Genomic DNA, 18,527 nt, shown 5'->3' on the forward strand with positions numbered 1-18,527 from the left:
ACAGCTAGGGAAAGCCCGTGTGCAGCCACGAAGACCCAGCACAGCCAAAACCACAGCCACACTGAGGTCATCACCCCACTTAGGTCACAATGGCTACCACCAAAAAAATCTACAAACAGTAAGTGCTGGAGAGGGTATGGGGAAAACAGAACCCTCCTACACTGCTGATGGGAATGTAAATTGGTAGGCCGCTGTGAACAGTATGGAGGTTTCTTAACAAACTAAAAATAGAGCTACCATTTGATCCAGCAATCCCACTCCTGGGCATATATATGGATAAAACCCTAATTCAAAAAGATAATATACCTTAATGTTCATTGCAGCACTATTTACACTAGCCAGGACATGGAAGCAATACATCCATTGATGGGGGAACGGATAGACGTGGTACATATGCACAACGGGATGTTCCTCAGCCATACAAGGAATGTAATAATGCCATTCACAGCAACATGGATGGACTGAGAGATTGTCATACAGAGGGATGACAAACATATGATATTGCTGATATGTGGAATCTAAGAAAAAATGGTACAAATGAACCTATTGAAAAAATAGAAATAGAATCACAGAAGTAGAAAACAGACATGGTTACCAAGGGGGAAAGTGAGGAGGAGGGATAAGTTGGGAGACTGGGGTTGATACATACACACTCTATATATAAAGTAATAAGAACCTACTGTATAGCACAGGGAACTCTACTCAGGACCCTGTAATGGCCTATACGGGAATAGAATCAAGAATGCGTGTGTGTGTGTGTGTGTGTGTGTGTGTGTGTGTGTGTGTGATTCACTTTGCTGTAGACCCTGTAATGGCCTATACGGGAATAGAATCAAGAATGCGTGTGTGTGTGTGTGTGTGTGTGTGTGTGTGTGTGTGTGTGTGTCTGATTCACTTTGCTGTAGACCCTGTAATGGCCTATACAGGAATAGAATCAAGAATGCGTGTGTGTGTGTGTGTGTGTGTGTGTGTCTGATTCACTTTGCTGTAGACCCTGTAATGGCCTATACGGGAATAGAATCAAGAATGCGTGTGTGTGTGTGTGTGTGTGTGTGTGTGTGTGTGTGTGTGTGTGTGTCTGATTCACTTTGCTGTAGACCCTGTAATACCCTGTAATGGCCTATACGGGAATAGAATCAAGAATGCGTGTGTGTGTGTGTGTGTGTGTGTGTGTGTGTGTGTGTGTGTGTGTCTGATTCACTTTGCTGTAGACCCTGTAATGGCCTATACGGGAATAGAATCAAGAATGCGTGTGTGTCATCAAGAAACAAGAAAAAAGCCAAATAAATAACCTAACTCTACACCTAAAGCAATTAGAGAAGGAAGAAATGAAGAACCCCAGGGTTAGCAGAAGGAAAGAAATCTTAAAAATTAGGGCAGAAATAAATGCGAAAGAAACTAAAGAGACCATAGCAAAAATCAACAAAGCTAAAAGCTGGTTTTTTGAAAAAATAAACAAAATTGACAAACCATTAGCAAGACTCATTAAGAAACAAAGAGAGAAGAACCAAATTAACAAAATAAGAAATGAAAAGGGTGAGATCACAACAGACAACACTGAAATCCAAAGGATCATAAGAGACTACTACCAGCAGCTCTATGCCAATAAAATGGACAACTTGGATGAAATGGACAAATTCTTAGAAAAGTATAACTTTCCAAAACTGAACCAGGAAGAAATAGAAGATCTTAACAGAGTCATCACAAGCAAGGAAATCGAAACTGTAATCAGAAATCTTCCAGCAAACAAAAGCCCAGGACCAGATGGCTTCACAGCTGAATTCTACCAAAAATTTAGAGAAGAGCTAACACCTATTTTACTCAAACTCTTCCAGAAAATTGCAGAAGAAGGTAAACTTCCAAACTCATTCTATGAGGCCACCATCACCCTAATTCCAAAACCAGACAAAGATGCCACAAAAAAAGAAAACTACAGGCCAATATCACTGATGAACATAGATGCAAAAATCCTTAACAAAATTCTAGCAAACAGAATCCAACAACATATTAAAAAAATCATACACCATGACCAAGTGGGCTTTATCCTAGGAATGCAAGGATTCTTTAATATCCGCAAATCAATCAACGTAATACACCACATTAACAAATTGAAAGATAAAAACCATATGATTATCTCAATAGATGCAGAGAAAGCCTTTGACAAAATTCAACACTCATTTATGATTAAAACTCTCCAGAAAGCAGGAATAGAAGGAACATACCTCAACATAATAAAAGCTATATATGACAAACCCACAGCAAGCATCACCCTCAATGGTGAAAAATTGAAAGCATTTCCTCTGAAATCAGGAACAAGACAAGGATGCCCACTCTCACCACTACTATTCAACATAGTGTTGGAAGTTTTGGCCACAGCAATCAGAGCAGAAAAAGACATAAAAGGAATCCAGATAGGAAAAGAAGAAGTGAAACTCTCGCTGTTTGCAGATGACATGATCCTCTACATAGAAAACCCTAAAGACTCTTTCAGAAAATTACTAGAGCTAATCAATGAATATAGTAAAGTTGCAGGATATAAAATTAACACACAGAAATCCCTTGCATTCCTATACACTAACAATGAAAAAACAGAAAGAGGAATTAAGGAAACAATACCATTCACCATTGCAACAAAAAGAATAAAATACTTAGGAGTATATCTACCTAAAGAAACAAAAGACCTATACATAGAAAACTATAAAACACTGATGAAAGAAATCAAAGAGGACACAAACAGATGGAGAAACATACCGTGCTCATGGATTGGAAGAATCAATATTATCAAAATGGCTATTCTACCCAAAGCAATCTATAGATTCAATGCAATCCCTATCAAGTTACCAACGGTATTTTTCACAGAACTAGAACAAATAATTTCACAATTTGTATGGAAATACAAAAAACCTCGAATAGCCAAAGTAATCTTGAGAAAGAAGAATGGAACTGGAGGAATCAACCTGCCTGACTTCAGACTCTACTACAAAGCCACAGTCATCAAGACAGTATGGTACTGGCACAAAGACAGAAATATGGATCAATGGAATAGAATAGAAAGCCCAGAGATAAATCCACGAACCTATGGACACCTCATCTTTGACAAAGGAGGCAAGGATATACAATGGAAAAAAGACAATCTCTTTAACAAGTGGTGCTGGGAAAACTGGTCAACCACTTGTAAAAGAATGAAACTAGAACACTTTCTAACACCATACACAAAAATAAACTCAAAATGGATTAAAGATCTAAATGTAAGACCAGAAACTATAAAACTCCTAGAGGAGAACATAGGCAAAACACTCTCCGACATAAATCACAGCAAGATCTTCTATGACCCACCTCCCAGAATATTGGAAATAAAAGCAAAAATAAACAAATGGGACCTAATGAAAATTAAAAGCTTTTGCACAACAAAGGAAACTATAAGTAAGGTGAAAAGACAGCCCTCAGATTGGGAGAAAATAATAACAAATGAGGAAACAGACAAAGGATTAATCTCAAAAATATACAAGCAACTCCTGAAGCTCAATTCCAGAAAAATAAACGACCCAATCAAAAAATGGGCCAAAGAACTAAACAGACATTTCTCCAAAGAAGACATACAGATGGCTAACAAACACATGAAAAGATGCTCAACATCACTCATCATCAGAGAAATGCAAATCAAAACCACAATGAGGTACCATTACACGCCAGTCAGGATGGCTGCTATCCAAAAGTCTACAAGCAATAAATGCTGGAGAGGGTGTGGAGAAAAGGGAACCCTCTTACACTGTTGGTGGGAATGCAAACTAGTACAGCCACTATGGAAAACAGTGTGGAGATTTCTTAAAAAACTGGAAATAGAACTGCCATATGACCCAGCAATACCACTTCTGGGCATACACACTGAGGAATCCAGATCTGAAAGAGACACGTGCACCCCAATGTTCATCGCAGCACTGTTTATAATAGCCAGGACATGGAAGCAACCTAGATGCCCATCAGCAGATGAATGGATAAGGAAGCTGTGGTACATATACACCATGGAATATTACTCAGCCGTTAAAAAGAATTCATTTGAATCAGTTCTAATGAGATGGATGAAACTGGAGCCCATTATACAGAGTGAAGTAAGTCAGAAAGATAAAGAACATTACAGTATACTAACACATATATACGGAATTTAGATAGATGGTGGCGATAACCCTATATGCAAAACAGAAAAAGAGACACAGAAATACAGAACAGACTTTTGAACTCTGGGGGAGAACGTGAGGGTGGGATGTTTTGAAAGAACAGCATGTATATTATCTATGGTGAAACGGACCACCAGCCCAGGTGGGATACATGAGTCAGGTGCTCGGGCCTGGTGCACTGGGAGGACCCTGAGGAGTCGGGTGGGGAGGGAGGTGGGAGGGGGGATCGGGATGGGGAATACATGTAACTATATGGCTGATTCATGTCAATGTATGACAAAACCCACTGAAATGTTGTAAAGTGATTGGCCTCCAACTAATAAAATAATATTAAAAAAAAAAAAAAAAAAAGAATGCGTGTGTGTGTGTGTGTGTGTGTGTGTGTGTGTGTGATTCACTTTGCTGTAGACCCTGTAATGGCCTATACGGGAATAGAATCAAGAATGCGTGTGTGTGTGTGTGTGTGTGTGTGTGTGTGTGTGTGTGTGTGTCTGATTCACTTTGCTGTAGACCCTGTAATGGCCTATACAGGAATAGAATCAAGAATGCGTGTGTGTGTGTGTGTGTGTGTGTGTCTGATTCACTTTGCTGTAGACCCTGTAATGGCCTATACGGGAATAGAATCAAGAATGCGTGTGTGTGTGTGTGTGTGTGTGTGTGTGTGTGTGTGTGTGTGTGTGTCTGATTCACTTTGCTGTAGACCCTGTAATACCCTGTAATGGCCTATACGGGAATAGAATCAAGAATGCGTGTGTGTGTGTGTGTGTGTGTGTGTGTGTGTGTGTGTGTGTGTGTGTGTCTGATTCACTTTGCTGTAGACCCTGTAATGGCCTATACGGGAATAGAATCAAGAATGCGTGTGTGTCATCAAGAAACAAGAAAAAAGCCAAATAAATAACCTAACTCTACACCTAAAGCAATTAGAGAAGGAAGAAATGAAGAACCCCAGGGTTAGCAGAAGGAAAGAAATCTTAAAAATTAGGGCAGAAATAAATGCGAAAGAAACTAAAGAGACCATAGCAAAAATCAACAAAGCTAAAAGCTGGTTTTTTGAAAAAATAAACAAAATTGACAAACCATTAGCAAGACTCATTAAGAAACAAAGAGAGAAGAACCAAATTAACAAAATAAGAAATGAAAAGGGTGAGATCACAACAGACAACACTGAAATCCAAAGGATCATAAGAGACTACTACCAGCAGCTCTATGCCAATAAAATGGACAACTTGGATGAAATGGACAAATTCTTAGAAAAGTATAACTTTCCAAAACTGAACCAGGAAGAAATAGAAGATCTTAACAGAGTCATCACAAGCAAGGAAATCGAAACTGTAATCAGAAATCTTCCAGCAAACAAAAGCCCAGGACCAGATGGCTTCACAGCTGAATTCTACCAAAAATTTAGAGAAGAGCTAACACCTATTTTACTCAAACTCTTCCAGAAAATTGCAGAAGAAGGTAAACTTCCAAACTCATTCTATGAGGCCACCATCACCCTAATTCCAAAACCAGACAAAGATGCCACAAAAAAAGAAAACTACAGGCCAATATCACTGATGAACATAGATGCAAAAATCCTTAACAAAATTCTAGCAAACAGAATCCAACAACATATTAAAAAAATCATACACCATGACCAAGTGGGCTTTATCCCAGGAATGCAAGGATTCTTTAATATCCGCAAATCAATCAACGTAATACACCACATTAACAAATTGAAAGATAAAAACCATATGATTATCTCAATAGATGCAGAGAAAGCCTTTGACAAAATTCAACACTCATTTATGATTAAAACTCTCCAGAAAGCAGGAATAGAAGGAACATACCTCAACATAATAAAAGCTATATATGACAAACCCACAGCAAGCATCACCCTCAATGGTGAAAAATTGAAAGCATTTCCTCTGAAATCAGGAACAAGACAAGGATGCCCACTCTCACCACTACTATTCAACATAGTGTTGGAAGTTTTGGCCACAGCAATCAGAGCAGAAAAAGACATAAAAGGAATCCAGATAGGAAAAGAAGAAGTGAAACTCTCGCTGTTTGCAGATGACATGATCCTCTACATAGAAAACCCTAAAGACTCTTTCAGAAAATTACTAGAGCTAATCAATGAATATAGTAAAGTTGCAGGATATAAAATTAACACACAGAAATCCCTTGCATTCCTATACACTAACAATGAAAAAACAGAAAGAGGAATTAAGGAAACAATACCATTCACCATTGCAACAAAAAGAATAAAATACTTAGGAGTATATCTACCTAAAGAAACAAAAGACCTATACATAGAAAACTATAAAACACTGATGAAAGAAATCAAAGAGGACACAAACAGATGGAGAAACATACCGTGCTCATGGATTGGAAGAATCAATATTATCAAAATGGCTATTCTACCCAAAGCAATCTATAGATTCAATGCAATCCCTATCAAGTTACCAACGGTATTTTTCACAGAACTAGAACAAATAATTTCACAATTTGTATGGAAATACAAAAAACCTCGAATAGCCAAAGTAATCTTGAGAAAGAAGAATGGAACTGGAGGAATCAACCTGCCTGACTTCAGACTCTACTACAAAGCCACAGTCATCAAGACAGTATGGTACTGGCACAAAGACAGAAATATGGATCAATGGAATAGAATAGAAAGCCCAGAGATAAATCCACGAACCTATGGACACCTCATCTTTGACAAAGGAGGCAAGGATATACAATGGAAAAAAGACAATCTCTTTAACAAGTGGTGCTGGGAAAACTGGTCAACCACTTGTAAAAGAATGAAACTAGAACACTTTCTAACACCATACACAAAAATAAACTCAAAATGGATTAAAGATCTAAATGTAAGACCAGAAACTATAAAACTCCTAGAGGAGAACATAGGCAAAACACTCTCCGACATAAATCACAGCAAGATCTTCTATGACCCACCTCCCAGAATATTGGAAATAAAAGCAAAAATAAACAAATGGGACCTAATGAAAATTAAAAGCTTTTGCACAACAAAGGAAACTATAAGTAAGGTGAAAAGACAGCCCTCAGATTGGGAGAAAATAATAACAAATGAGGAAACAGACAAAGGATTAATCTCAAAAATATACAAGCAACTCCTGAAGCTCAATTCCAGAAAAATAAACGACCCAATCAAAAAATGGGCCAAAGAACTAAACAGACATTTCTCCAAAGAAGACATACAGATGGCTAACAAACACATGAAAAGATGCTCAACATCACTCATCATCAGAGAAATGCAAATCAAAACCACAATGAGGTACCATTACACGCCAGTCAGGATGGCTGCTATCCAAAAGTCTACAAGCAATAAATGCTGGAGAGGGTGTGGAGAAAAGGGAACCCTCTTACACTGTTGGTGGGAATGCAAACTAGTACAGCCACTATGGAAAACAGTGTGGAGATTTCTTAAAAAACTGGAAATAGAACTGCCATATGACCCAGCAATACCACTTCTGGGCATACACACTGAGGAATCCAGATCTGAAAGAGACACGTGCACCCCAATGTTCATCGCAGCACTGTTTATAATAGCCAGGACATGGAAGCAACCTAGATGCCCATCAGCAGATGAATGGATAAGGAAGCTGTGGTACATATACACCATGGAATATTACTCAGCCGTTAAAAAGAATTCATTTGAATCAGTTCTAATGAGATGGATGAAACTGGAGCCCATTATACAGAGTGAAGTAAGTCAGAAAGATAAAGAACATTACAGTATACTAACACATATATACGGAATTTAGATAGATGGTGGCGATAACCCTATATGCAAAACAGAAAAAGAGACACAGAAATACAGAACAGACTTTTGAACTCTGGGGGAGAACGTGAGGGTGGGATGTTTTGAAAGAACAGCATGTATATTATCTATGGTGAAACGGACCACCAGCCCAGGTGGGATACATGAGTCAGGTGCTCGGGCCTGGTGCACTGGGAGGACCCTGAGGAGTCGGGTGGGGAGGGAGGTGGGAGGGGGGATCGGGATGGGGAATACATGTAACTATATGGCTGATTCATGTCAATGTATGACAAAACCCACTGAAATGTTGTAAAGTGATTGGCCTCCAACTAATAAAATAATATTAAAAAAAAAAAAAAAAAAAGAATGCGTGTGTGTGTGTGTGTGTGTGTGTGTGTGTGTGTGATTCACTTTGCTGTAGACCCTGTAATGGCCTATACGGGAATAGAATCAAGAATGCGTGTGTGTGTGTGTGTGTGTGTGTGTGTGTGTGTGTGTGTGTGTCTGATTCACTTTGCTGTAGACCCTGTAATGGCCTATACAGGAATAGAATCAAGAATGCGTGTGTGTGTGTGTGTGTGTGTGTGTCTGATTCACTTTGCTGTAGACCCTGTAATGGCCTATACGGGAATAGAATCAAGAATGCGTGTGTGTGTGTGTGTGTGTGTGTGTGTGTGTGTGTGTGTGTGTGTGTCTGATTCACTTTGCTGTAGACCCTGTAATACCCTGTAATGGCCTATACGGGAATAGAATCAAGAATGCGTGTGTGTGTGTGTGTGTGTGTGTGTGTGTGTGTGTGTGTGTGTGTCTGATTCACTTTGCTGTAGACCCTGTAATGGCCTATACGGGAATAGAATCAAGAATGCGTGTGTGTCATCAAGAAACAAGAAAAAAGCCAAATAAATAACCTAACTCTACACCTAAAGCAATTAGAGAAGGAAGAAATGAAGAACCCCAGGGTTAGCAGAAGGAAAGAAATCTTAAAAATTAGGGCAGAAATAAATGCGAAAGAAACTAAAGAGACCATAGCAAAAATCAACAAAGCTAAAAGCTGGTTTTTTGAAAAAATAAACAAAATTGACAAACCATTAGCAAGACTCATTAAGAAACAAAGAGAGAAGAACCAAATTAACAAAATAAGAAATGAAAAGGGTGAGATCACAACAGACAACACTGAAATCCAAAGGATCATAAGAGACTACTACCAGCAGCTCTATGCCAATAAAATGGACAACTTGGATGAAATGGACAAATTCTTAGAAAAGTATAACTTTCCAAAACTGAACCAGGAAGAAATAGAAGATCTTAACAGAGTCATCACAAGCAAGGAAATCGAAACTGTAATCAGAAATCTTCCAGCAAACAAAAGCCCAGGACCAGATGGCTTCACAGCTGAATTCTACCAAAAATTTAGAGAAGAGCTAACACCTATTTTACTCAAACTCTTCCAGAAAATTGCAGAAGAAGGTAAACTTCCAAACTCATTCTATGAGGCCACCATCACCCTAATTCCAAAACCAGACAAAGATGCCACAAAAAAAGAAAACTACAGGCCAATATCACTGATGAACATAGATGCAAAAATCCTTAACAAAATTCTAGCAAACAGAATCCAACAACATATTAAAAAAATCATACACCATGACCAAGTGGGCTTTATCCCAGGAATGCAAGGATTCTTTAATATCCGCAAATCAATCAACGTAATACACCACATTAACAAATTGAAAGATAAAAACCATATGATTATCTCAATAGATGCAGAGAAAGCCTTTGACAAAATTCAACACTCATTTATGATTAAAACTCTCCAGAAAGCAGGAATAGAAGGAACATACCTCAACATAATAAAAGCTATATATGACAAACCCACAGCAAGCATCACCCTCAATGGTGAAAAATTGAAAGCATTTCCTCTGAAATCAGGAACAAGACAAGGATGCCCACTCTCACCACTACTATTCAACATAGTGTTGGAAGTTTTGGCCACAGCAATCAGAGCAGAAAAAGACATAAAAGGAATCCAGATAGGAAAAGAAGAAGTGAAACTCTCGCTGTTTGCAGATGACATGATCCTCTACATAGAAAACCCTAAAGACTCTTTCAGAAAATTACTAGAGCTAATCAATGAATATAGTAAAGTTGCAGGATATAAAATTAACACACAGAAATCCCTTGCATTCCTATACACTAACAATGAAAAAACAGAAAGAGGAATTAAGGAAACAATACCATTCACCATTGCAACAAAAAGAATAAAATACTTAGGAGTATATCTACCTAAAGAAACAAAAGACCTATACATAGAAAACTATAAAACACTGATGAAAGAAATCAAAGAGGACACAAACAGATGGAGAAACATACCGTGCTCATGGATTGGAAGAATCAATATTATCAAAATGGCTATTCTACCCAAAGCAATCTATAGATTCAATGCAATCCCTATCAAGTTACCAACGGTATTTTTCACAGAACTAGAACAAATAATTTCACAATTTGTATGGAAATACAAAAAACCTCGAATAGCCAAAGTAATCTTGAGAAAGAAGAATGGAACTGGAGGAATCAACCTGCCTGACTTCAGACTCTACTACAAAGCCACAGTCATCAAGACAGTATGGTACTGGCACAAAGACAGAAATATGGATCAATGGAATAGAATAGAAAGCCCAGAGATAAATCCACGAACCTATGGACACCTCATCTTTGACAAAGGAGGCAAGGATATACAATGGAAAAAAGACAATCTCTTTAACAAGTGGTGCTGGGAAAACTGGTCAACCACTTGTAAAAGAATGAAACTAGAACACTTTCTAACACCATACACAAAAATAAACTCAAAATGGATTAAAGATCTAAATGTAAGACCAGAAACTATAAAACTCCTAGAGGAGAACATAGGCAAAACACTCTCCGACATAAATCACAGCAAGATCTTCTATGACCCACCTCCCAGAATATTGGAAATAAAAGCAAAAATAAACAAATGGGACCTAATGAAAATTAAAAGCTTTTGCACAACAAAGGAAACTATAAGTAAGGTGAAAAGACAGCCCTCAGATTGGGAGAAAATAATAACAAATGAGGAAACAGACAAAGGATTAATCTCAAAAATATACAAGCAACTCCTGAAGCTCAATTCCAGAAAAATAAACGACCCGATCAAAAAATGGGCCAAAGAACTAAACAGACATTTCTCCAAAGAAGACATACAGATGGCTAACAAACACATGAAAAGATGCTCAACATCACTCATCATCAGAGAAATGCAAATCAAAACCACAATGAGGTACCATTACACGCCAGTCAGGATGGCTGCTATCCAAAAGTCTACAAGCAATAAATGCTGGAGAGGGTGTGGAGAAAAGGGAACCCTCTTGCACTGTTGGTGGGAATGCAAACTAGTACAGCCACTATGGAAAACAGTGTGGAGATTTCTTAAAAAACTGGAAATAGAACTGCCATATGACCCAGCAATACCACTTCTAGGCATACACACTGAGGAATCCAGATCTGAAAGAGACACGTGCACCCCAATGTTCATTGCAGCACTGTTTATAATAGCCAGGACATGGAAGCAACCCAGATGCCCATCAGCAGATGAATGGATAAGGAAGCTGTGGTACATATACACCATGGAATATTACTCAGCCGTTAAAAAGAATTCATTTGAATCAGTTCTAATGAGATGGATGAAACTGGAGCCCATTATACAGAGTGAAGTAAGCCAGAAAGATAAAGATCATTACAGTATACTAACACATATATACGGAATTTAGATAGATGGTGGCGATAACCCTATATGCAAAACAGAAAAAGAGACACAGAAGTACAGAACAGACTTTTGAACTCTGGGGGAGAACGTGAGGGTGGGATGTTTTGAAAGAACAGCATGTATATTATCTATGGTGAAACGGACCACCAGCCCAGGTGGGATACATGAGTCAGGTGCTCGGGCCTGGTGCACTGGGAGGACCCTGAGGAGTCGGGTGGGGAGGGAGGTGGGAGGGGGGATCGGGATGGGGAATGCGTGTAACTATATGGCTGATTCATGTCAATGTATGACAAAACCCACTGAAATGTTGTAAAGTGATTGGCCTCCAACTAATAAAATAATATTTAAAAAAAAAAAAAAAAAAAAAGAATGCGTGTGTGTGTGTGTGTGTGTGTGTGTGTGTCTGATTCACTTTGCTGTAGACCCTGTAATGGCCTATACGGGAATAGAATCAAGAATGTGTGTGTGTGTGTGTGTGTGTGTGTGTGTGTGTGTGTGTGTGTGTGTCTGATTCACTTTGCTGTATAATAGAAACACCAAAAAACAAAGCAAAACAGATAAAAAATAAGCAATATAATCTGGGCAAAGGAGTCAATATTGATTGCCCTGATTACAAGTTTCTAAAACCATATATTTCCTTTTAAATAACAATGAAAATGCAAACAAGAAATATTTAAACATTATATGTAATACTTGAGAAGATAAAAGGTAACTTAGAAGATCAAAACTTCAACCCAAACCTCACAAACCTGTATGTCATATATTCCAGGAACTACAAAACTCCGTTGTGTTCTTATTCAAGTATAAGCATTCAATTACTTTCCCCAAAAGTTCATGATGGGAAGAGAGTCTTCTTAAAGACTCACAAGATACATTTTTCTCATTGTCTTTGAGTAGGCTGTCCATATCTTATTTTTTACGCTCTAAGTTTTGTGATTCTTTTCTTGAAAATAACCAAGTTTCCCCTCTATCAAGGGGTCATAACACAAAGGTTCTCAACTTGAGAAAAGACCCCAGTGTTCCACGGAGAGGTTTAATATCCTGGGAAGAGAGGACAGTCATTCATCCCCCAGAAATTTGAGAGGAGTCATTTATTTATTATTAATGACACAAATTTAGATGCTCAGAAAGGGGGAGCTACGTTCCATACATTTTATTTGCTTTTAATTTTAACCCATTAGAGTCTTAAATTTCTTTGCATATTCAAGATGGTCAGGAAGGCCTGAAGTTGACTGTGACATTGAAAGGAGGCCTCCTTTCAGTTTGACAACTGGTCTGCTAGGTTAAAGTGAATGTAATTTGCCCTGAGGCATGAGCAGTGGTCCATTAAGAAATCACTACAGCCACTAAAACTGTCCATTCATATAGTTTATTTCACTAGGCTGCAATTTTATACACAGTATGAAGAGGTTTCCTGATAGCACACATATAGTTTACTTTCTGTACTGTTGAAGAACCAATTTTTTTTTTTTACATTATATCGTAACACCCTATCATTAAAACATTATTCAGTGAATTTTTTTCCAACTACATATAAATGGAGATTTACCACACACACGGTGCAAGAATGTCTTTATAACATATCTGGATCACAAAATGTGAATCTAAAATACATCACTGTAATTAGAACACTACTTTAAAATTACAATGCCCCATGTTATATCAGCCAGATTTGATGAACCCCTGTGTACCTCACAAAGCAGTTGTGGATATCCACAAAGATAGGTGGACATTTTCTTGGGTAACTGGCAGCAGCTTTTAACTATGATTTCAAAAGAAATCTTTAAGAATGAAAATTCTGAATTTGAAAAACTTCTTTTATGTGTTTAATATTCTCAGAATCAAAATGGGACGTTAAAAAATTTATAGTCTTTAAAACAAGGAGAATAAATCCAACCCTCCTTTAGCTGAAAGGCTGGCATTGTAATATTAGGTTTCGTAGAAACCTAAGGAAAGAACTGTATGGAAGTGGAAATGAGTTAAAAAGAAATATAAAATTTGTCTGAAAGCTTCCTGAACTGCCCCTCCCCACCTCTGTCAAACAGAGAAAGAATACTGCTTTGCAAATCAAGATGTATTTCCATGACATGATTGTTCTAAAGAAAATGTATGCAAACAAGTCAGAGAGAAAGATTTCTTCATTTTCCCATTTTTTTTTTTCTTTTTGGTGGAGTGAGGCAGTGGGATGGTATCCATTAAATAAGAACTAGAACTTCTGAATCAAAAAACCACTTTAATACACACAAAACAGCTAGGAATAATTGCTGAAAATTTCTCATGTGTTTCCTTTTCTTTCTCCCAAAGTTTGAGAATGTTTTGAAAGTTCAATAAATAGTAGAAAAATAATCCTTTACTTAGAAATTTTGAGATGCATCGTTTAGAGCTTAGTATGAGTTCCGTACAGCACGAGTGGCATCTAGGTACCGCTAAGAAATCAGGTGAAGTCTTCAAAGACGCTTCTCTCTGCCTCTGCCACGTTCTCAGTCTCCGGGGGAGCAGACCTCTCTTTTCTTCCAGTTAAGGAGAGCAGAATGTTTCTGGCTCCTCGGAACATTCCTCTGGCTCAGCTTAACCGAGGTTCCCCAAGCTTCATTTATAGGTTCCGGCTCTGTTTAGAGGTTTGTGTCTGTTCATTCCGTTGGTGTTATGGCAGGTTCATTAATCAGACTTCCTTCCCCTCCCTTTCACAACCAGCCTCCCATCTTCACAAACGTGGTGCTGCGGCTGTTGCACTTGTTTGGAAACACGTTCACAGGCAGGAAGGTGAGTTCACTGACTCTGGACCGAGCGCGGACACGAGTGGATCGGATGCTGGCTCTTCTTCCCCCGGAACATTCTGTGGCTCCCGGAGCTCGTCTTCTGATGGAGCCGAGGGGTTAGCAGTCGGCGTCCACAGTGTGCACGGTCACGGCCGCCTGCAGATGGTGGCTGTGATGCAGCGTCGGCTGATGCAGGCGGTAGTGGTGGAACTTATGACTCAGGAGCGCGGCGGTCTGGGGTGGCGTGTCCAGCTCCAAATCCTCATCGTGGTTTCCCACGTCCACCCCGGCAGACAGGGGGTCACTGGTGCACGGAGGGTTTTCGCTGTCTTCCTGTGGGCTCATGGTGCTGTAACCTAGAAAATGAACACAACAGATAGGCAGCTGAGGAGGGAGGACATGTCCTGGCAGATTTCTGCAGGCACTGGGAGGCGCTCCTACCTTTGGACTAGTAAGTGCCAATGTTTGCAGGCTGCCAGCAGACCCTGGAGTGACTTACTTTTAAAGAGATCTTTAGTTAGTTGTTGTCTTAAAGCAATTACACAATAAATATATAATCATTTAAAACAATATAAATAAGAACCCTTTCCCCCAATCCCCTAAACCAACAAAACAAAACTGAAAATCATCCCAATTTTTTCTGATCCACAGATCACCACAATTGACATTTGGGGAAACAACCTTCTATGCTTTTCCCTGAGATAAGACTATTTTTTACTTTAGAGAGGAGAAGAAAAAAAAAAAGGCAGCTTCAAAACACCTGAATGTGAAATCACAGTGAGAACAAAGACAGCTGCCACCATGCCAGCCCTGGTGTCATGTAATCTCTACACACCAACAAGGCATGTATTTTAAAATCCATTTTACAGGTGAAGGAAGCGACAATCAGAGAGGTTAATGAACTTGCCTGAGTTTCAGTCCCTAACAAAACACTAACTCCACAGACACCCACAGCAACTAGCAAAGGAATCAGCTATTCTTTGTGTAAGTTCGTTCACTGTATTTAAAGATTAATTTCTCTTCGTATTCTAAGTAATACATGTTTCAAAAGAAAATGCCCTTGCTGATCAAAGGATTCCATTCCAAGAACTTTGGCATGTTTTTAAATATTGCAAAAAAAAAAAAACCTTCAAGAATTTTGAGAAGTGACAGCTCGTTAATATTTCCGCTGCATCTACAGTTAGCATCAATCAACACTTACCCGTGGGTAGTGCTAGTCACATTCGTGGTTGCAAAATTGACATGCTTGCATACAGCCAAGCAGGAATAGTTTGTGGTTGAAAATGTTATGCTTCGTGTGAAAATGAGAAAGGCAATTCTTAGTCCTCAATGAAATGTTCAAATGACAGAATTCTTTCATTCCAACTCAACAAATATTTACTGGGCATCTACCTTGTATAAGACACTGTGCCGGGCACTGTAGGAGACCTGGAGATGAAAACCTGATCCCTTTTACAAGGAGTTCATTTGCTCGAGAAATAAAACAAGTACAAGCATAGCTCAGTCCAATTATTCATTTATCAACAACCATCAGGAGGCTGAAAGGAAAGACTATGAAACATGAATAAGAGATGTCTATTTTCCTTGAGGATTTCACCACCGAGTAAGAGATAGGTATGTACGAAGTTAGGAGTACTCTAGTGAAGATCATCGTAAGTGTTCTAATGGAGGTTTAATTGAAACCCAGCGTGTGCTGTTATGTCTGACTCTTTTGCGACCCCATGGACTGTAGCCCACCACCCGCCTCTGTCCATGGGATTCTCTAGGCAAGAATACTGGAGTGGGTTGCCATTCTCTCCTCCAGGGGATCTTTCATATCCAGGGATTGAATGTGCATCCCTTGCACTGCAGGCAGATTCTTAACCAGACTGGGAAAGTTTCACAGAAGAACTCATATTTTAGTTGGGCTGTAATGGATGAGTAGGAGTTTGGTGAAGTGGATAGGAGCACAGGAACAGAAGAGTGTGGCCAAGAGGACACACGACCATTCCTACGCCATGCGGCTAAGATGAGTGCTAGCAGGTAGCTACAGGAGGGACTTAAATTTACAAGGTTTTGAGCAGATCAGAAAAATAGTGTAATCATTTTTGTATTTTAAAAGCAGAGTTATGGTGGAAAATTTGGAGGTTGACTCGAAAGGAGAGGGAGGGAGGCAGTTAAGAGGTTATTGCCACAGCCTGAGTGAGAGACGTTGAGTTAAAAGTATGGGATTGGACAGACATCTCTGGGGTGGAAAAACAATAGAAGTTCATCAGAAACTTGATGTGGAGGACTTGCGGGTGACTGGACAGCAACTTACTGTCAGGATGATGAGAGAGGGAGACTCCAAGATCCTGAGTCTCGGGGAAGGAAATGAATTTTGTTTTTGCACATCTTGAATTTTAGCATCTGTGAATAACATATGTAGAGATACCCAGCAAGAAAAACAAGTCAGGGCAGGAGGTAAGTTCGTTGCTGTGTGCCTGTGATTACTGAGTGCCCTCTTGGTGCCTGATGCCAGGCTAGGGGCTCCACAGAAAAGGGGTAAGGTGAGGTTCCAACTCCTGAGAAGCCCACAGTCAAGAAGGGGAGATACAGGTACAAAACCAGAGGTACCCCAAAGAAATACCAATGCTAACTTGACTTAGGATCCTGGAGGAAGTGACATTCAAGGTGACCGTCATAGGAGAGAGGGATTCCCTAGATAAAGGGGTGGAAAGTAATACAGGCAGGGAGAGGAGCATATGCAAAGATGCAGCAGACAGAAAGTCTCTGTGGATTTGAGGAATGGGGAAGAGCTTCATGTGAGAGAGGAGTGAGAGATGAATCTGGACAGGCAGGCTGAGACCAGATCAGGGAGGGTGGTCAAAGAGCTGGGGGGAAGGTGGATGGCAATGACATAACGTGTGCTTTAAGATGATCCCTTGTGGCAATGAGGAGGTTGGAAGGAAGGAGGGCTCCGAGGCTCAGAGTACAGGGGGCTGAGCATTGGCCGGAGGAGACGGCAGGGCCCTGAAGTGCATTAGCTGTTTCAGTGGAGCTGGCTGTTGTTCAAGGGCAGGGCAGGGCAGCCTCTGGTGACCACATGGACATTCTGGAGCCCAAGAGGGTTAACATCCTCCAGGTTTCTAGGTTCAGATGCTGGGGGAACAGAGATGCTTTTTCCCCAAGATGAAAAGATCAGGAGCCAGAATGAGCTCCTCAGATTTGGTAGTGCCAAGCCTCAGTTACAGATGTTCTACAGATAAGAGACCAAAGTACTAGAAAATACATTTCAGCAAAATCTCAGTGTCTGTGTCAATTATTTTTGGCCAACCTTTAGTGCTAGGCTGTCTTTATCTTGCCTCCAAACACCTCCTGGAAGCCTTCCTGTCTCGCTCATTTACAGGCATCCATTGTAATGAAAGTTGATTTCCACATTCGTGGTGTAAAATTCACAGTGGTCCCTCTGCGCCTGCCTTGCCCTCCCCCACTTCCCTCAATCACTGTGCTTCATGTTCCATTTGAAGGTCTTTTCTGGGAAACCTTCCCAACCACCACCCACCCCACCCAGTCATACCAACCCACAGGAGTTCTGGTGGCCCTTCTGTGATGTCAAATGGTATTCTCTGCAATCCCTAGCTTAGATTTTACCATATTACAAAAAACATAGGACCATCTTGTCTATTAGAAAACTCTTAAAGTGCAAGGGCTTAGGCCTCACATAAAGCAGGTGTTTAATTTAAAAAAAAATTTCACAAAATTTTCAATCATCTTTGGTTTTGCCTGGTGTGACATTTACCAGTCTCATCTAATATCAAAGACATTCTAGGATTCACTAGGCCCTGCCTGGAGCTCTGACTTAAGAGTCTGGGTGCTCTGAACCTGGCTGGTCACAGACCCAGGGGATTGGTGACGGTGTAGGCAATTCGGGGGCATCAGCATTTTCTGATCAGAACCCCAGCAGAGATCCTTCCAGAGGGAACCACTCACTCTGCAGCAATCTTGTTTTATTTGCTCAGTGGGACATATTGCTCAACCCCTCTGTAACTTAGGCTTTCTCTTATCTCAATAATTAATGGAAATCT

The 18,527-nt window shown here is 39.8% G+C and overlaps 1 protein-coding gene across 1 annotated transcript in view; it reads right to left on the reverse strand.

The window, feature by feature from the left end:
* Positions 1 to 12,454: 12,454 nt before the first annotated feature.
* The window catches only part of CACHD1 (cache domain containing 1), a 232,012-nt gene continuing 225,939 nt past the window's right edge, over positions 12,455 to 18,527 (reverse strand). Inside the window, exon 27 of the mRNA XM_065911617.1 lies at positions 12,455 to 14,837. Coding sequence (XP_065767689.1) covers positions 14,599 to 14,837 — 239 coding nt within the window. The 3' untranslated portion in view covers positions 12,455 to 14,598. The remainder of the gene's footprint in view (positions 14,838 to 18,527) is intronic.

Source organism: Muntiacus reevesi, chromosome 1 (genome assembly GCF_963930625.1).
Source record: "Muntiacus reevesi chromosome 1, mMunRee1.1, whole genome shotgun sequence".
NCBI classification, from domain to species: domain Eukaryota; kingdom Metazoa; phylum Chordata; class Mammalia; order Artiodactyla; family Cervidae; genus Muntiacus; species Muntiacus reevesi.